This window comes from Toxotes jaculatrix, chromosome 8 (genome assembly GCF_017976425.1).
Source record: "Toxotes jaculatrix isolate fToxJac2 chromosome 8, fToxJac2.pri, whole genome shotgun sequence".
NCBI lineage: Eukaryota > Metazoa > Chordata > Actinopteri > Toxotidae > Toxotes > Toxotes jaculatrix.
Window position 1 is genome coordinate 22,416,340 of NC_054401.1, and position 20,377 is coordinate 22,436,716.

Here is a 20,377-nt window from a genome sequence, read left to right on the forward strand (position 1 = left end):
GATGCCAAGTGTTGGGTGATAAAGATGAACACACACAAAAGTATATGCTCTGTATAGGAACAGGGCACTGCAGCAAACTATACTGCACTGCCTCACAGCTCCTCACACACCATAAAAGAGAACTGTCAAAATCAATAAACCAGAAGCTGAGATGTCCTGTCTTTTAGATGGGTCAAGCTACATAGAAGTTGGATCCTACATTTCCCATAATACATGTTGTTAGCATCTCATGCAGAAAACCAAAGCAGGTCTGAAGTCTGAATTTGAAATCTCCAAGAATCACAGAAGACATCCTGTAACTGTTTTCATAGGCTAAATACATTTACTGTCCATGACCTATAAATTCAACTTCATATGTCAAACTAGAATAAAATTGGAATGCCACTTTAAATGGAAAAAGAAAATGTTGCAGATAAGTGTGAAGCATTTCCTCTTTTGTCTCTTGCTAAAAGTAGGTTACCTGGTTCTAGCTGAGCTTCCTGTTGTCTCACAGGTTTAAAGACTACCAACCTGATGCTAATAGCTAAGCTAGTTAGCAAATCTGCTGAGCTGATCATTAAGTCCAATTCCAAAAATTGACAAAAAAAAAATTGTCAGTCCAGTACTTCTTTTCAAAGAATTCACAGATTTTGTGATCACTCCAAAGATTTTCTGTTTAAACAGTGCATTAAAACTAAACACAAAAAGGATCTTTCACTTCGTTTAAGTCACTGAATGCGACAGCTTCACACACCTCTCAAAAACCTGCACACCAATTCTCTTCAAAGTTCTGATCTGAATCCTTGGAAAGCAATTGTTTTTCCATAGATTAGACCAGGGGTCGACAACCCTTAGCTCCAGAGCCGCATGTGGCTCTTTCATCCCTCTGCAGTGGCTTCCTGTGACTTTGGAAAATAAAGAATGAGTATTTAATTTAAATGTATTTTTATTTCAGTTCGTTCGTTTTTTAAATGTAATTCTAAATTTGAAGATTTTGGTGATCTTGTAACATTAAAATTAAAAGTTTTTAATTTTTTGTCGCTCAAAATATGCGTCACAACCGCTAATGTGCGACACCAAGCGGCAACATTTTCAGGTTGACAGCAAGGGGGATCACTTCCGCGTTCAAAAAGCTGCAGTTTCTCGGCTACCGCTGGGAGTTGGCTCCAGAAGTTAGCAATTCTCCACTGACCCCCATGTTAAAATAGCCAACTTTACAGCCTAAAAAATATATTTACAACCTGGTACATTTTTTGTTTTTGGTCTCTATTGATAGTTTCCACCTCCGTGAACACTGTGGAGGGGGGGGGTTTGTACCACAACCGTTTTAGTGTTATTTAAATTAGGGCTTGGTTACGATGAGTGACAGCTCCATAGACAGGCACTGGCAGTTAGCTCTTTGCTAAAGCATCGGCTGGGCTAGGCGGCTACATCCAGAGGCCTTCGGCTATCTCTAGCGGTTGACAGGGCCCGTGTTTGTTTGCCAATGTTCGGATAGATTTTTGTGACAATATGGCTTGTTGTAGTGTAGACTGTACTAACCGACCGTCGAAGGAGTCTGTGTTGCAGTTTTTTTGGGGTAAGTACATTTCTCACTATTTTACCTGGAGGTTTGCACTAATTAGCATGTATTAGCATATTTTGCCGCTAGCTTATGACTGAATTGCCGACTTATGGTCGCTGCTGATACAGATAGAGGGCCGGAGCAGCTAATGTTAGGAACGCTGTTGCGGTGTGTTCCGTGCTCTCGGAGTCCGTTTATTGCGGGAATACAAGGCTACAATTTTATTTCGTCTCATTTTTCTGTTTAAAAAGTCCGACATTGCATGGACAGAGAAGCTCCGTCAGCAAGCGGCTGCTGTTGTTTGTGTGCTGCTGTAACTGTAAGTGGATAGTGGATGGAGGCAGCGGTGAAAGCTCGTAAACATTAAATATTAAACATTTTAATATATTGGCTCCGGGTGTTTTCTCTTCTTGTGGAGGACGGTCCAAATAGCTCTTTGGGTATTTAAGGTTGCCGACCCCTGGATTAGACCTTGATTATTCTACAATTCAGTAACTTTACAATACAACAATATTATAATTATGTATTGCAAAATTACAAATCTTCACCCTTACGTCTCCTTGTCGCTCTTTATAGCTACCTTCTCCTATTTTAGTGTTTATCAAGTTTGCTGTAGTTTGAATGTTGGGCCATCTGTTCTTAGAGGAATAAAATACTTGATTTTTAGACCAAATGCACAATCAAGTATCACTCTGTCAAAATGAAGCCTCATAACAGACTGTTTGCTTCTGCTTTTGGTTAAAAAATAGGGATGACTGGGACATGACAAATGACTGTGGTTTTGGGGGACAGAAGAGTTCCTGTTTCAGCCGTATTTAAGGAGACTGCAGAGCACACGCGTGAGACCAGATTCCCAGATGTACAAAGCAGGTTTGTACTGATACTGTGCAGCATTCTGAAATTCACATCTATCTCTTATGATTTAAAGTTTGATTGTTATAAATGCTGCATTGTTGAACACACTGTTTTTTATTTTGAATTATTATTATATGTCCTTTTAACCTCCCCTTTCTTTCCAGATGTGCGTTCCAGTGTCCAGTGTTTGGTTTTCCCACAGCATCTCCTTTAGGATCCAGGATGCTACTCTCATGGATTTCAATAAAACAGAGCCTCAAAGATGTTGGTTTTCTGGCTGTGGATGTTTTCACAACTGATAATAGGGACGGCTTTCGAAGAACTCTTATCCTCCTCCTGACCTGTAGCTTCTCCAGCCTCCTGCTCAGCACCCTGCTCTTCCTGTACCTCCTCTTCACCCTGGACTATGAGACAGCAGTGGCTGGAGGGATTACTGGCATCTTTGGGGCATTATTCACCATCGCTCTCTTCTTATCAAAGAGAGTGAGATGCTTAGCGACTCTATTCGTGATCTCTGTTTTCATGAAGAAGAGTCGGAACTTGCTGCTAACCGCTGGGACCAGTTTAGTGGTTCTTAAAAACATCGGCAACACCCTGGAGAACCTCACAGGCCTCCTCAGGAGTATGATTTGCAACCTGAAGGCAAAGAAATCAGCCATCATTGCTCCATTCAGCAACTATGTCAGCATGTTGAAGTGGATAGGAAACATGCTTAAAGGGGTTACGGACCTGGGAGTGTTGAACCTTGACTCCCAGCTCAAGGTTTCACCCAGACTGGAATCAGAAAAATTCAGGGAGAAACTCACTGAAGCAGAGCAGAGGCTGAACGAGACTGTAAAATATGCACAGTCCCTCATGAACACAGTCTCCTCCGTGACCGACAGGATGTTTCCTGCCGTCAGTTTCCTCGTGCTCATGATGTTCATAGCCGTGCACATAAAAAAGTACTGCAACGACATGAAATACAAGAACAGGTTCATCAGCAGCAAATTTGTGCGTTTTGACGAGAAGCAGAAGGCAGAAGGAAAGCCTCATATCCTCCCACTCACACCGGAGGAGGGGAAGCTGTACACGGCTGTCCTCTCCGCCTGTCCCACGGCCAGAGAGAGGAAAGCTGTGCTGAAATTCGGTGCTTCAGTTGTTGTTCATTTTGTAGCTTGGGCCGTATTTATAACTGTGGATGCCTTATTGTACTGCTTTGTTGATATTGTAACAACAAAGCTGTCAGAGCTGGAGCCCTTCCAGGTCCCCTTGTTAATGAGCATCAAAGTAAGTATGTCTGTGGAAGTATTTTAAGAACTTACTACATTTATTCCTGTCATCCACTGACTACTCATTCATGTATCTTTTCAGGGGATTGCAACTTTAGTTGGCATACAGTTAAGTGAGGAAACTCATCAAAAAGACTTTTCCTACTCTGTGACCTTGTTCGAAAAGAAGTGCCTTCCTAAGCCCAGGCTACTGCTCTATAATTCCATATTTCCACTGACTGCCATCCTGCTCATCTTGTTCATCATGGCCCTGATGGCTGCCAAAATGGCCCAGCTCAGGCTGATGGTCTGTGAGCGATTCTTCTCCACGGCTGCGGAGGAGAGAGTGGAGTACCTGCACGCCAAAATCCTACGAAAGAGACTAAAAAGGAGGAAGGAGAAAAACAGCTGCAGCCTCATGTCACTGCTTGTTAAGGTTTGTGTCACCTCACAGTGGTAGAGAATATCAAAGAGCTTAAAATGTCGTCCTTAATCTCTATTTTATTTTATTTTATTTTATTTTATTATTTTTATTTTTTTTCTTTTCTTCTCTCATCAGCCACATTTCTGGTGCCCGCTGCTCTTTCGACCCAAAGAGGATCCACAAAGCATCGTGTGAGGTAATTATTCTTCTTCCTACATGACTTTTTTTTAGCCATGCTCGTGGCTAAAGTGTCGGCAATGATGGTCTTTCAGTCAGTCGGACCAACAGCAGCTGGATGGATGAAGTTTTGTACTTCTGTGATGCTACTGATTTTGGTGGTACCCTGACTTTTCCCCTAATGCCACCATGACGTGGACATTTTTGTTTATTAGTTATATTTCTCAACAACTGATGGATGGATTGTTATGAAGTCTGGTATTGACCCAATTTATGGTGCCTGGAAATGAATACTACTGACTTTAGTGATCATCTGGCTTTGCATCTACCAGCTGCAGTAGGTCAAGGCTTTGGTTTACCCACTGAATAATGCAGAGTTGTTGCCTCATGTTAATAATTCCCATTTGGATGGGATTAACATTAGAGGGGGAATAAAACTGTGGTAATTTAACTTGTTGTTTCAGACAAAAGTTTGTGAAAAATGACTGGATGTGATTGGTCATTGACATGGACACTCTGCAGGACTAACCAAAAAGAGACATCCAGCACCTACAGTACATGTAGCTGACATAAAAACAGCTGAGTTCATGCTCTCCTGATGGCTTTATTTTTTTTCAATCATAGTATTGGTTCCCAGATAGACCTATTTATTGTTACTTTATTGTTGTTATTTATTGTTGTTTTTTGACCTCCTTCATTTTCACACAAAGGTCAAACTTCATAATACTGATTTAGATATGAATAAAGCAGAAAGTCAAACAGCGTTTCCTGTGAGAAAAAAAAACTCAGAGATCCTCTTTAAAATACAAAATACACACTGCTCTGTGTGGGAATTCAAATCACAGGAAGACTGAAAAACTGTAGGTTTTTTTCTTTTTGTTTTTTTGGAGCTGTAATTATTACTGGGGTGAGGGTGAAATATTAGCCTCATACAGACTTTGGACTGATTGAAGACCACTGACCAGTGCAGATAATGTAAAGTGTTAATTATTAATTAATATTGTGGCTGACTGGTAGTGTGCAATTAACTCACAGGTCCATGGGTGATCAGTTCTCATAAGTAGCGGAGGGACAGTTGTCGTGTTTAATGAACAACAGCAGTTAAAAATAGTGGTTCAAAGTGAAATGTCTCAGCAACTGTTGCCATTAAATCTGGTACAGACAATCACATCTCCCTCCAGATGAAGTGTTGTAACTTTGGACATCCTTGGCTCTTGGTTTAGGATCAAATGCAAAACTAATGACATCAGTCAATTTGTGCTTTGTGTTTAGTGCTCATTAGTAAATGCAGCATGGCAGCACACTAAACAGAGGTGGTGAACATGACAAACATTATAGCTCTTGTACACTCTTAGTCTTGTTCTGCTGTGAATATTTGTTTCTGTTACTCTTTTATACTGCAGTGAATTTCTAATAATAAATAATGAATACATGCTTCTCAAACACTCGTCTCTGGTCCTCTACCTATACTGCATCATTGTAATTCAGTGTGTTACGGTAGTTACATCATGTTACATAACAGGTCAGTCTGCCAATTAACAGTAATGGTAACCATGGAGAATGGCTCATATGGAGAACACTTTGACATTGATAATAGCCGGTCAATTACAGACCATAAATCACAAGGTTATTATTATTCGATTCGGTTTAGCTCCACTGAACACTCAGGAACCAGACATTTCATTTTACTTAACAGAGACATTACGTACATATTACATCATGTTCATTATATAACAAGGAATATGACAATATTCTGTGATGATCTACCCCAGACTGTGAGCGCTATCCACACGATAACAGGACATACAGTAAACATTTCGATCAGATGTCCCATTGGTGTCACCACAAAATATATATAATTTTTTAGGCTTCTAGTGTTGTGTAGTGTAGTGTAGTGTAGTGTTGTGTTCTAGTGCCTACATGTGCTGGGGACATCAAAGTAACATCAATGTACTCTTTGCATTTATACTCTGTCAGTGTTCATTAACATGTCGCAGGTGTTACTGTCTCCACCTCGCACAGGGATGTATCATAGAGCATCTGACAGTGATGGGTGTTCACTTTTAACTTTTGTTTTTACAGTAATAACACATTAAAAATTGTTGGTACATACATGCCTTGTTTTTGGTACCTCTTTTTAATAAGGAACACTTTCTAAAGCATTTTTAGTTGTAACTAATAGATTTATTATGGGTTGGTAAATCATTTTACTAATGCTTCACCGATCAGTTACACGTCATTAATAAGAACAAACTCTGGGTTGCTGAGTTGTGAAAAATCTCTCTGGATGGCTTTCATCTTCCTCTATGATGTATTATTCTAAAAATGGAGAAATCCAAAAAAAGGAGAAATGTTGATGAGCAGCTTATTGAGTTATTAAAATAAAGATGAAACATTTTTATATTTCAGCATTCAGAGGTGTGTGCGTAGGTGCGACCTCTCAGCAAACACAGGGCAACTGACTCATGGGCAAGAGTCTCATTTTATGTGTCCTTGCATTGTTGGTGGCGTTATTGTGCTTTACATTACAGTGTCTCCACAATTCCACTGTGTGGTTATACAATTAGTTTCCAAGAGTGAACATGGTTGGACGATGAGTGACGTTGAGCGCTTGATCAATGACATGCCCCCGATTTCTTCTAAGTTGTTGTTCTTCCTGTTGTCCTCGTTCAGGACACTGAACCCCCCCCCCCCCCCTGCTCCTGATGAGCAGACCACAGCTTGCAAAGCATCTTTTTAAAATACAATAAAAGACAATGACCTATTCCAGTTCAAACTGATTTTTGGTTTTCTGACTATGCTAAAATGATTTGACTTGGCTTATATGAGTTAAATTATGTTGATTCAATATTTAAGGTGAATTGTTACCTCATAAAAAAAAAAAAAGTTGAATCAGCATTTTAAAAAATCAGTGGTAATAACTTCTATGAACTGCAGTTATCACCTGTGGACGACTGGTTTAAACACACTTCACCTTTCCATCAGAGACACTCAGTCTCGACTGTACAGTCCAGTACCGCCGGCCCCACACCGTTCCTTCCACTGTCAGAGACAAGAGGAAGTGGTACAGCTCAAGGATGAGTAGGCCTTCTGTGACTCACACGCTGCCACTGACCCGTGTGGCAACCTGATAAGCTCACATTATGTCTCAACTGGCCCTGTGGCATAATACCACGCCAGCATGCCAGCCCAATAGGAAGCTGCCACATGATGCTCGGTGACAGCCACAGACCTTTTTTTCAGGGGAAGGAATGAACGCGGTCCATACATGGGCATGGATGGAGTGCATATGATAATGTGCGATCCTGCTGCTATGCAAATACAGAGTCAATCTGGGTCAACAAAGTAAATCTTAATACTTTCATGCATGTCAGTGCATTGTTAATGAATATTTCATCAAAGGGAAAGAATGCTTTTAGGCGAAGAACATCAGTCCTGTGAAAACCAGTGCTCAGAAAACAAAAAAACCCTGTTTTTTTAGTTACCTTTTTATTACACAATTGAATATTATTTAAAATACAATATGCAAAAAGATAAAAAGGTTGAAAGATCCATTTTTCTAAAAGCCACAGTTTTTTTTAAACCATGAAATTGTGCATGAGCCCTGTTTTCCTTCCGTACAGTAACCGACTTGATTGCATAATGTGTGTTAGAGCAAATATAATTTTCAGCAGCAGAGAGGGTTTCATTGACCTGTGTACTGAGCACAGCTGACCTGGAAACCTCACAGGGTTGAGCAAATATAACAAAGGTATTATCTGCCAACAGGACACTGACCTGAGTCACCCAACCCCCCCCCCCCCCCCCCCCCCCCCCCCTCCACTTTACTGCACACAGTGATTTAAATGACTGAATAATGTGTGTGTCTTCCAGAAATATTTTAAACCAGTCACTTCTGCAAACCACACAGAGCAGGTTTTTGAGTGAGACAGCATTCAGGTGTTTTGTCTTTGATAGCTTCTGGGCTGTATTGGAGACACACAGCTGGAGCTCAGAGTGCCTTTCATGTTCCAGGTCAATTGTTCATACAGAAATGACTTTGCCTTCATAGGGCTTTCTGATCACAGCTGTAGGCTTCCCCACCTGCAGGACAAATACAAAGCAGAAAGAAAGGTTAAGTGACCTTTGTGAACAGTCGCTCATCAGGCTTTTGGTTGCTTCAAATTGAATGAAATCTGACTTTCACATCTGAAAGGTGTTTTACAGCGAAGCAGTGTGTCCAGTGTCCACTTATGTTTCATTTCTGTTCCTCATGGGAACCAGAAATGATATATTTGTATTTTTAGTAAACACATTTAACCCTAGCTAATATTAGAGGTGAGCTATGTTGAAATCACCCTCACTGACTCATTCAGCATTCACTGTGATTCAACACTTTAGGAAGTGTACTCATTTACTTTCTTCCTTTTAGACTTAGATCATGAAATCAACACATCTCTCATGTTTCTATGGTTAATATGAAATAAAAATATTGATTATAGCTGCTTTAATAAATGCTTCTGTAAATAAGAATTGCACATTGTCAGTACTACATATTGTTTTTGTTTTTTTCAAGAATCACACTCTAGTTTTGCCAAATAAAATGGCTGGAAGCTAATTTTTGTGCACAAATCAAGAAGTAGGGAGTGATTTTGGACACAGCCTTGGGGGACATGGTTTATGGAGACAAGTGTTGAACTGTAACCTTTTCCCCCCTGGAGTGTTATTTTCTAGTACTGAAACTTATGGGGCTTGACTGACCTGCTCTCTTTGCTTGATTCTTTTGTAAACAAACTCAGCGAAGGGTTTTCTGTGGATGAATCTGCCGTGCCCTGGTGACACCTTCAGCCGGCCTTCCTCATAGACCACTTTGCCTCTGGAGATGGTGACGACAGGGACACCGTGGCACTCCATACCCTCGAAGATGTTGTAGTCCACAGCCTGGTGGTGGGTCTTGGCTGATATCTTCCTACCGAGACACGAAGATACAACCACAGGTTTGCAAACAGTTTTTTTGGCTCTAAAGTTCCTGATCACATGCAGAAAACACAAACCTATTGTGAAATCTTAATGCATTCTATTCTAATCTGTAACGGATTGAATCAGGCCACGATGTACTCATACACAGCATCAAGTTACTGTGGCTCACTTACTGCGCAGCAACAAGCCTTATAATGTATTATATATATAACATTTGCTCATGTGATGCTGTCTTCTCTGAAAAGCTTACTAAGCACATAACCCGAGCTTCTTTTAGTCGATAAAAACGCACCTCAACATTTTCAGTGCTGCGTATTACGCTACTGTGGCACCTGTCTACAGGCTGCTGTATGAGCACAGCCACACAATACTGCAGCACAGCCAATATCCTGCTGGAACAAAACCGTGTGCACAGGCTGCAAATTCTTTTTGGGATGTTGAATATTAATGAGTTTTGATAAAGAGACACAAGACAGAAACCACTCTCAGGTTTTCACCCAAACAAATTTAGCCTGGTCAGGATGGAGTTTATTGGCAGAAATGGTTAAAATAATTAAAATTATTTCTCTAAAACCACTCATGGTAAATCTATCCATGGCAGTAATGGCTTTATTCAAGATTTATGGAAAACTCATAATTTAATACCATTGCTTGCACTACGCTACTTCTGTGGTCTGCAGCCAACCACATGTAACCAGTGCTGCAATGTAACTAAATAAATATTATATAATTCTGCTCCACAACATTTATCTGACAGTTACAGTTACTAGTTATCTTGTGTACACTATTAAAGTTTTACAAATATGACACATTATTGTAAAAATCATTGTTAAAGCACTGTTGATCATTTAAATGTATATTTTGCTGATAATACTCCACTGAAAAAAAAAAACGGACTTTTTATCTGCTAAATCCTGAGCAGTGCTCACTAGCTTGTTGAGCTGGGCAGGAAGTGTACAGGGGTTTTTTTTGTAGCATTTTTGCTGGAAAAAGCTGCTCTGCCTGAAAATAACACTAAAAAAAACAGTGAGCCTGAACCACACAGTAAAGCTTAAGTTGGAAAAAACTAAATAAGCTGAAAGATGCTTCCACCACTGATTGGATAACACTTAAAGTCTCCCAATTTATCATTTACAAGTGGTTTACAAACATTTCATTTTATTAAATGCTTTATAACACACTGTGTAGTAGTAATGTAATAGTATCCAGCCATAAGGGCATTTGTAAGTGTTTATGAATGTACACACTGTGTGTTCACACACCAACCTCCACAAATACATTGATAAACACTTAAACCTGTATAAAATTACATTATAGTGTGTTACAAACCATTCATGAACTGTTTATATCCTGCTTGTAAAAAGGTAAATAAGGGAACTTAAGATAAAGTGGTTCCACCGCAAATCACCATTAAAGCAGTTTGAAGCACATTCTCATCAGTGCTGCAGGAAGGTTTTCTGGAAAATGTAGAAATCCGTCAGAGGGAAAGTCAGCTACAGCACTTCATAATTAAATAATCAAATGCTTCACACAGCACAGGCTGACGATGTCTAACGTATAAATCCTGTCTGACTGAAAGACTAAATCAGTGGGGAGCAGTGAAATAAATCTGACTCAGCCACTTAAAACAATGAATCTCTCTTTTTTTTCACATACTCATATTTCCTGTTGATTTGTGAAGCCAAACACACCATGCTTAGTGTGCGCTGACAAAAACAAGATGTGTCCTCGTTATTCTAGTAGCCCAATTACGAGACACAAGGCAAGCGACTGAGCTTCCTCTAGCATTTCTGGTTATGCAACTGTTTGTGGCCCCTGGTCCCGGACGTTATGAAGCGACACTTTGCGCTGAGGGCGATTAATTACGCAGTTTCACAGATGAATTCACGGCTGCAGCAGTCAAACATGAGGCGCTCTCATGCTTGAAAGGCATTATAACATCAGCCGACATGAGCACATGGTAAAGACAGACAGACACATAAACAGTGAAACAGACAGGTGATGTCCAGGGATGACGAGCCCCGAGGATCATACACTGTAAACTCCTGCTACAGTAATGATCGTGAAGGTCTCGGGCCTCACGCAAGCTTTTCCTTTGTTACCAGTGAATTCATTTACAGCAAAGTACACCGGGGTGTAATGTGTTCTTCTCCAATTCACATCAGCAGTTAGCGACTTCCCTGAGGGGCTCAGCCCAGATTCTCCAGCAAACAGAGCAGTGCACTTGCCATTCTGGGTTATATAAGCCTGAATGTGCTACAGTATGCAAGCTACTGGAACGCAAATTGTCCTCCGTACCTGCATCTGTGCATGTGCTCCACAGTGGCAGCACACTTCTCTCCACTCCATATCCGGGACTTTGTTAGGATAATAAGAAAATGCAAAGAAACGATCACATGATCAGTTGTGATATTCAGGGCTTGTTACTGAAAATAGCCACGACACTGTGTGTTCTGTACTATGAAAATTGGTTTAGCTCCCACGTGAAATATTCGTCATCTTTAAGATCCTCACCATGACCCATCAGCACCGTCCCACTGATGCTGTGTGCATCTAGTTTATGTAAGTGTGTTTAACCCCCCCCCACCAAAAACCAAGCATAGAAAACAATGAATCATTCCAACAGTCTTTTCTTAACTGACTGGTGAATGTGTAAGCCGTGTTATGCTTTAATTTACAGCTATAGATAAGTGATGGCATACTCTCTGACTTTTGGATGGAGCACAGGCGTAATGAGCTTATGAGTTTTTCTGTGTGTGTGTCTGTTTGTGTGTTGAGGTGGCACAAGATGAAAGATACATCAGTTCTCTTATTTTAGTTGCCTGCATTTATAGTGCTGCCTAGCTTAAAAAAACCTTATCATATTCAACTGAATGCATGACACCCTGAAGACGTGCTTTCAAAGTTGGCCTAGTGTTTCAGCAGCACCATCTGCAGTAGCACCGGTAGAAACGTCCGACTTAATGTGGAGAGATAAGAGAGCATTCAGAATGTGCATTAAAGTCATATACATTTAAAACTGTACACACACGGTGTCCGACAGCTTTATTTTCCTGCTCTATTTTAAAAGCTTTCTCCCAATCTGCTGAATGGCCGGAGCCAGGGTCCTCACCTTGTCAACTTGGGGTCCCATATAACCACATCAGCATCCGAGTTCTTGGCTACACGGCCTTTCTGTGGGTAGAAGTTGAAGATTTTTGCTGCGTTGCTGCTGGTGACAGCTACAAATCGATTCTCGTCCATTTTGCCGCTGTGCTGAGGGGAAGAAACACACAAAGCGCCAGGCTTTAGTAAGGGGGGCACAGTGAATGATAACATATAAAGAATTAGCAGACAAAAGGTCAGTGCTTAACCGTGCAGCAAGCAACTCCTTTCTGCCAAAACGCCATCTAATGTGTGATTTGTAAGCACTGTTGCATGTGCTAAATCTTTCCAGTGGCCTTGGGGTGGCTGAGCTGAAACACCCTCCTCACAACAATGGCAAGAAAATGCATTGTCTGCACTCTGCAGCTCCAGGAGTTTATTGCCTTTTCGGTTTGTATTGTAGAAAAACAGAAAAAAATAACTTACATTTCAGCTAAAACAAACACGGGAAGAGCAGGATAATTAGATTTCAATCATTTATAGGAGTAAATGTATTCTTAGTCTGACATTAAACTTTCTGATATGAATTCATGCATATGAATGGCACACTAGAGAGAAAAAAACATTAAGTGGGCCCCACACTGCAGGAGCCTTATAATTTTAAATTATTTTTATTCCCCCAAAACGTGGCCTCCACACACGATGAGCAGTCAGCCTTGAATATGCATCCCAGTGAGAAATATCACATAAAACACTTTTAAGTTACAAAAAACAAATTCATTTCTTTATGTTGTTATTTGCCCAACAATGTCTGATAAAGAACAGTTATATTGTTAGGACGTACCACTCCTTTCTCCCAGATGACAGACATCCTGTCCTCCACACCGTTCACTCCGTTAGGGATCTTGGTGAAGTCGTCTTTGCCCAGGGCCTTCTGGCACACAGAGAAGGTGCAGTTGTCTGTTCCCGTCACACTGAGATCATCACTAGCACAATTGACAGAGAAAGAAATGTATGGATGAATGACGGAGCCCATGCTGAAAGTAATAAGCAACACAATCATTTCATGTTCTGAAATTCTCTGTTACGTCCTTGATGGTTGGGTTTGTTACCACCCTGCCTCCTGCTCCTCTTTCATTTGCACCTACTTGGCCAGCAGGTCCATTAGGTACCCAGGGGTGCTGGGGTCAGGTCTTAGAGGAGGACCCATGACAAAGCCAGCAGCATGGGCCCACTCTTTGTTCCAGTAGTGGGTACCGTCTGTGCCCAGCCCTGCTGCAATGGGCTCCCCGAACACCACACGACCTGCAGAGAGAAGTACAAAATAAACAAATACAAAAGCCTGACCAAACTGCAGAGGCTGTTTCACCAAGACAAGGATTAAAAGTGATGAATAATTTAACTTTTAGCCATAAACAGGAAATATGTTGATAAACTGTAAAATATAAATACTGATACTGTTCTGGCCTTTAAAAGACCATGACAAAAATCCTTATGCAACTTAAAACCCCATCATCTCTCACCCCTGCCCTACTCTGTTTAAACAGCAGGTGGTAGTAAGCTCACACTCACCATCTCTGCGTGCATTGGACACCACCTTGGCAGCAGATTTGCTCATAACATGGACCACATAGAGTGGGCAGTTGACAGCGTGAGCGATGGTGATGGCCCTCTGGGTGGCCTCAGCCTCCACCTCCTCCGGCCGACACAGCTCATGACCCTCGGGCCCCGTAATGCCCATGGCCAGCATCTTCCTCGCCCCCTGTCGGGTCCCAGCGGGGGACAACAAGGCAGGATAAAAGGTTAAATAAGATGGAAGATAACACAGGACAGTATCTGTCCAAACAGAGAGGAAACTGACAGGTGAAGAGCGAGTTTAGAGTGGTTGGGATTAAAATGTAACAGAACCAAGACGGAAACACTTTGTGTGGGTTCTCTGAACTGAAGGAACAGTGAGAACATACTCCATCAAATTATAGCAGGGCCTAAAAACAGTTCCATATCCATATTCATGCTGACTAACATACAGCTATACCCAGTGGCTGCAAGAATTGTATGTTCCCCACTACAGGAGCCAGGAGTTGCTTTCTTGGCATTTGCTACTCCCTAGTGGTGATTTGTTGCCATGACATATGAAAAAGGAGGCCTTTTTCATGGCAAACACTTTGACTGTCATAATGTGGCTGGAAAAGCACCAAATCAGGCATTATTAATGGAACTAATTACACTGATGCTTTTGCAAATATAAGAGGAGATAACAAAGCCATGACATGTGGACATGACAAAATATATTTAGTGAAAAAGGTTTATTCTTGTGACACTCCTAAGTTCTCCAGGTTGAAAGGTTGGACAGGGGAGACAATGGACAGGGCCCGAGCTACTTTTGGTATTTCATCATATTACTTTCCTAAACATTTGCACAGTGAACCTTGAACCATCTATACACTGAGTTAACATGCCCATTCATTCACAGCTGTCAGGACTGCTAATTTTAAAATGCAAATTCTGCATTGTTATTACTAAATACTGCTGAATTTTCTGTTAGGGAGCTTGGATCTTACACAGAGATCTGCTCAGCTGCTGTCAGGGTTAAACATTAACCTGTAACTGCTTCTGGACTGTGGTGTGTTTAAACACAGACGTTATTTACCTGATGTGCCCTGCCTAAAACTTCCCTGATAAAGGGACAGCAGTATGAATGAATCTGTGTGTTCTCTATGTAACACAATCATTTAAGATTGCTCTTGCCCAGATTTGAATGTATCTCAGTTTAGTATCACTGAGAAAAATAAACACCAGTTTCTATAGGATCACATTTTTCAAATAATTGCTGATATCACTTGATTGTAGATGTGTAGCAATGTTTTTTTTTTTTCTAAACACCTTATAAGAATGATATCACATTTTCTCACACTAACCTCTGCAATCAGATCTCCATTCTCTGCATGCACCTGAGCTACAGCTCCAATCTCCTTACACTGGGAGAAGGCAGCATAAAGCTCAGAGTCCTGCAGCATGAACACATCTTTATAGGCCATAAACATCTTGAAGGAATTGACTCCTTTTTCTTTGGCCAGGGTCTCCATCTCTTTCTTGACCTGGTGAAGTAAAAAGGTTTGGAGAAATACATGGGGGAACAGCTCTGAATAACCTGGATTGAACCTTGAACCTGGAAAAGGGTTAATGGTTTCTTTAACACCATACAAATATAAATCCTTAACATTATTTTTTTTAACACACCCTTCTGTGTGGTGCCAACTCATGGCCAAAAAGAAGTTTTAAAATTTTCTGAACAATCATCTGTTCGTTCACCTTGTCGCTCCACCATGTGACAGCGACGTGCAGCGAGTAGTCGCAGCAAACTTTGGGGTCAGCTGTCTTACGCCAACAGTCGTAGGCCTCCAGGAGAGACTTGCCCTTTTGGGGGATGACAAAGTCCAGGATCATTGTGGTCCCTCCTGCTAGAGCAGCCTGGTAAAACACACACATTACCACACAGAAGTCAAAGATTAACTGCAGAACTAGGTGCAAAAATTCTTAAAATAAAGATAAAATAATTTGTTTGAGATATTTATTGTCTGCAGAGGCTTAGACAAAGTCCTGAAAACTGATTTTTGCTCAGAGCTTTAATATCTAACGTCATTCCACTTTCTGTCATTGATAACATGATCTAAGAACCCATAGCTACAATAGCTGTGGTTTATGGTTTATACCAAATAAAACATTTATAGTCTGCTTAATTATAACAGCTGTGTTTAATTCTGTGGATGTTTGCTTCACATTGACCTGTGGCATCTTTATCAGCACACAGTGTTGAACAGATTGCCCAATACCACTGTCAATCAGAAAATACCTGACAGCAACATCATGGTGTTACAAACCCATATCAGTGTAGTGGCACTGACCTGTGATCAGATCAACATCAGTGGATGATGAGAGAGTTCTAGTAAGAAAAAATCCATGAATTTTTTCATGTATTCTTCAGGAAAAACAGTGGCAGCGTCTCTTCGTTCACACTACACACAGGGTCTGAGAACAGAACCCCTGTTTCTAAATAAAATCTGTAAAGTGGTGAAGTTTAGAGTCAGGATAATGGTCATTATTGAGACTGTAGTTGAAGGCGTTGTAGTTTAGTGTTGTTGAGGATTTGCTGTGACTGCAGCACATTTGTCTTCTCTTTCCTTTTGTCACATCAGTCACATCACTTTGCAGTGTTGTGACTGATGCATTCAGACAGCGACTCTCTGGCCTCTGTGAGCTGCTTCATGTTAGCCTGACGATTCAATTATTAAACATGTGATTGTCATGCTTCTAATAACACTGACACATACTTTGATTCATTATGACTCACTGGTGTATCTGCCTGTTAAATAGTCATTTTCTGTTCTACATGATTAAAACCTTTCCTTTTGGTTCTTAAAGTATGTTTTGATGCCAATATTTTTGCACTTTTACTCAATTAAAATTTTGAATGCTTGATTTTGATAGTAAAAGAATATTTCTACATTGTGGTATTGCTACTCATACCTAAGTAAAAGATCTGAATAGTCCTTCCAGATCTGGTAGCATGTACTCTGCAGTGCACTTAGAGATGATAAAGCTTGTTAATTTTGCATCAGTTGTTGTTTCAGTCCAGTATATGGACCTACATTAGGTAAATCTATAAGAAGGAAAACTAAAGAAAATCAATAAAGAAAACTATCAATAAAGAAGTCCTATAACAGACGGTATTCACAAAAACCTATTTCATAATCTTTTCGCTCTGCACTTAAATGCGTCAGGAGCTCAATCTCTTCTTTTATGCAATGTAAATAAAATATCTCCACCTTAGTTCCGATATGGAAGTCATCCACCGCCTTGGTGCCCATGAACGCCAGCTCCATGTGAGTGTGCGTGTCGATTCCTCCGGGGATCACTAGTTTATCGGTGGCATCAATGACTCGCACTCCCGCCGGGATCTGAAGATTCAGTCCAACTTCAACTATTTTCCCATTTTCAATATAGACGTCGCTGATCACGGAGCAGTCTTCATTCACAACTTTGCCTCCTTTTATCAGGATCCCGCTGGGCTCCATTCCTGCTGCGCACAACCGAGACGGTTTAAAATGTGTGAAGGAGACAGAGTTTGTTCAAACTGTATTAACGTGGCAGCAGAGCAGCAGATGAAGCTCGTCTATCTGTGCAGTCAGTGGTGTGGGTGTACCGGAACTTTACAGAGGCATGTGGGTCAGCTCCAAAGTTCATGTGAGATATGAATGTCCACAGGATGCAGTCGAGCATTCAGGATTATTTAACTCCTGCAGTCGCCCTGTTCAGTATCTGCAGCGGGATTATGATGAAACCGACTGCACTGTTTCAGTTTGTGCTCAGTGAATCCAGCCAGATGAGGAGTGTGTCTGATTTTTACTCAATCAGATTTTTACTCTTTCTTTCTCTCTCTTTTCTTTTACTACATTAAAGTTATTGTTTTTGACCATCACAAGCCTGTTTAAATAAATGCATGAATGATGATAATAATAATAACTGGCATCCTCATGCAATATGATGGAAGTCATTGCTAGACTGACTCCCAAGAGGAAAAAAAAGAGCTGTTGTTTTTCACTGACCCGTCAACCCTCATCACATCCACTCTGTGCGATGTATGTACCATGTCCCCTTCAAGTGCCCACATGTCAGTTCACACAACACAGCACTCATCACTAAGAGCCATTACCTGGCTCCAGGTTAGTCTGTGCTGTATAACATGTATTAATACACATTAATACATATAGCAGGCGTAACAAATACAGGTATTGTGCTTTAGTGGTGCATGTTCACCAAGTACAAATTTGGAATCAATCAAATTACCGCACACCAACTGAAAAGCTGTGGCTACTCTACTCCACTAAGCTATGATCTGTAACAGTCATTTATAACAGGATGACAGGATGTTTTTGATCTCTTCAAACTTGTAGCCGAGCTGGAAATATTTCAGTGTGACATCACTGTGACTCACTCTGTTTGCCTTTTTTTCCCTTCTTGGCTGGTGCTCTGCATGAATTTGGAGAATATTTATTTAAGTATTAACCAATAGCTCCTCCTAACACCACTGACTAGATTTAAAGTGACTTTTCCAAATTTGTAAGCTGTTGCTGTGAATCGTGTGGAAAACCCCAACCAGAACTTAGGAACATTAGTCATTCAGATATCCTTTGTATGTTCATTCATACATATTCACAAATGCACAAGAAATAGAGTTACAGGTGGTTGTTTGTGCTGTGGTTTAATAATGTAATTTCTCCTCCACAGAAATTGTACAGTTAAAATGTAACCTACTTTCCCTGAATTGCTTTGTTTGTTAAAGGCCTGTGCATCCTGTTTCTTTACATACAAAAAGATAATAGGTGTGGTCAGGTGATTTTTGAATCAACTGTTGATGAGATATTGTAGATGTGCAATGTCTCATGCTGTCACAGGCTGGACAATTGTACTAAACCAATATTATCATAATTCTCCTTTAATTCTGTGTGTATTGGTGTAAACTGGAAAGAAGTTTAAGGTGACAGAAGAACAGAATTTACAAACATTGTCTCAGACTAGTTATTGTGCAGGTTAAGATGTGCAATCTAAGTCAGATGTAATATTTTACAATAATAATAGGCTATTGCTCTGCATGCAGTTTAAAGTAGTTCTGAGCAAAGATGCTAAGAAACAAAATGGGTAAATGCTGTCATTCTTTAATACCACAGTTTAAACCCATGAAATGTGAGTTGTGAGCGACTGAGCGTAACACTCAATCACAGAAAAGATCAGAGAAGATCAGTTAGTTGCACTGTCCCCCACTGAAAGTCCTTTTTTTCCACTACTGCTGGAAACAGTCCAGCTAAAAATGTTCGCATATCCTCTGATCTTTTGCTCCAGCACGGGGACATCTGATCATCATTCAGAAAACCTGTGACCACAACCACCAGTTCAGTGACAATAACTGACTCCACAGATCTGAAGCTGACTGGTGTTTTGGAATTGTTTATATTTATTATTTTAAAAAATCCCCCCAAAAATGCAGCAGGCTTCTGATAATGCTGTGATATCCCTGGAGCATGCAACTGCCTCTCTTTCATGAAGAGTTGTTAGCCACTGGGAGAGATTAGCATTTTTACTGCAGTGGATTGGTTGTCTGCACCGCATCAGTCCAGACAACTTTTCTCATCCATTAGTGTATTACGAAAACAAGACACATTGGAGAGACAAAGATGCATGCGCTGGTGAGATAAGCGCACGCACAGGGCTTAGGAACACCTAACCTTCACAGTTGCAATAAACAATAACATGTGACTTAAGAGGATTTACATAAGATGAGAGGAGTAATCAGAGGGAGTGAAAAAACCAATGAGGCAGCAATGGCATCTCCTCAAAAGTCCCTGTGTTGCTGAATGAGGAAAGTTGCCATTCCACTGGATTTAGAGGAAGGCTGTTGTTATCATTTTATTTCCTCTACCAGCGCTACAAACCAACACAGATGTCAGTTTCTTTTCCACCGAACCAAAATTCAGTGAGTGCAGCTCCGAGTGTCGACATGGTAAAACTCCAGCATTAGAAGGTGACATAAGATAATGTTGAGGCAGATTATCAGTGCTCTCTGCTCAGGCAGGAAGAGGATTGTTCAGTGTGTTTGTGCTAAACTTCACACATCATTCTGCACCTGCTGCAAATATGCATTAGATATACTTTACTGCAGATCTGAAAAAGAACAAAAAAAAAGTCAGATTGTGCTTCTGCTGTTTTGTCATCTCTGTAACTGTTTTAATTAGTTTCTTTTGATAAACCAAAGGAGGGTTTTCTACACAGTGTAATGTTCCATCTTTCTGCTTTCCCCCTGTTTTATCTGAATTACAGTTTAAATCTAATGTCAGACTTTCTTGTCTTATACTTTTGTCAAACAAAAAGGCCTTCTATTTTTACTCTATATTTTCCTTTGATCTAACGCGACTGAACTTCTTAAAAATACACAGCAGACCTGCCTGTGCAAGCAAGCTGGGTAGAGACACTGTTTAAAGGAAATCAAAGTGGAGATATTGGAAAATGCATTACCTTGCATTACTGCGT

At 40.6% G+C, this 20,377-nt stretch overlaps 2 protein-coding genes across 3 annotated transcripts; one reads left to right on the top strand and one right to left on the bottom strand.

Moving 5' to 3' along the window:
• Positions 1-2,620: 2,620 nt before the first annotated feature.
• LOC121185647 (dendritic cell-specific transmembrane protein) lies at positions 2,621-4,267 on the top strand. Its single transcript, XM_041043928.1, has 3 exons — positions 2,621-3,667; positions 3,752-4,084; positions 4,208-4,267. Exons 1-3 carry the CDS (start codon positions 2,621-2,623, stop codon positions 4,265-4,267), a joined length of 1,440 nt encoding a protein of 479 aa, XP_040899862.1.
• A 3,542-nt stretch (positions 4,268-7,809) lies between these two features.
• On the bottom strand, positions 7,810-17,469 carry dpys (dihydropyrimidinase). 2 transcript variants are annotated; one of them, XM_041045190.1, is made up of 10 exons: positions 17,119-17,243; positions 16,198-16,235; positions 15,605-15,763; positions 15,211-15,390; positions 13,865-14,054; positions 13,441-13,597; positions 13,137-13,278; positions 12,321-12,463; positions 8,990-9,197; positions 7,810-8,332 (listed from the first exon to the last, which is right to left on the bottom strand). In XM_041045190.1, exons 3-10 carry the CDS (start codon positions 15,737-15,739, stop codon positions 8,273-8,275), a joined length of 1,215 nt encoding a protein of 404 aa, XP_040901124.1. In that variant the 5' UTR covers positions 15,740-15,763; positions 16,198-16,235; positions 17,119-17,243; the 3' UTR covers positions 7,810-8,272. The 2 variants fall into 2 exon arrangements, with proteins under 2 accessions (XP_040901124.1, XP_040901123.1); XM_041045189.1 differs by lacking the exon at positions 16,198-16,235 and having other exon boundaries at positions 17,119-17,469.
• Between the last annotated feature and the right edge of the window lie 2,908 nt (positions 17,470-20,377).

Coding starts and splice junctions, on each gene's coding strand:
- LOC121185647 (XM_041043928.1), top strand. CDS start 2,621: ATGCTACTCTCATGGATTTCAATAAAACAGAGCCTCAAAGATGTTGGT. Junction 3,668..3,751: donor CCTTGTTAATGAGCATCAAA/GTAAGTATGTCT, acceptor GTATCTTTTCAG/GGGATTGCAACTTTAGTTGG. Junction 4,085..4,207: donor TCATGTCACTGCTTGTTAAG/GTTTGTGTCACC, acceptor TTCTCTCATCAG/CCACATTTCTGGTGCCCGCT.
- dpys (XM_041045189.1), bottom strand. CDS start 17,367: ATGGAGCCCAGCGGGATCCTGATAAAAGGAGGCAAAGTTGTGAATGAA. Junction 15,391..15,604: donor TCACATGGTGGAGCGACAAG/GTGAACGAACAG, acceptor TTACTTCACCAG/GTCAAGAAAGAGATGGAGAC. Junction 12,464..13,136: donor TCATCTGGGAGAAAGGAGTG/GTACGTCCTAAC, acceptor TCTTCCCCTCAG/CACAGCGGCAAAATGGACGA.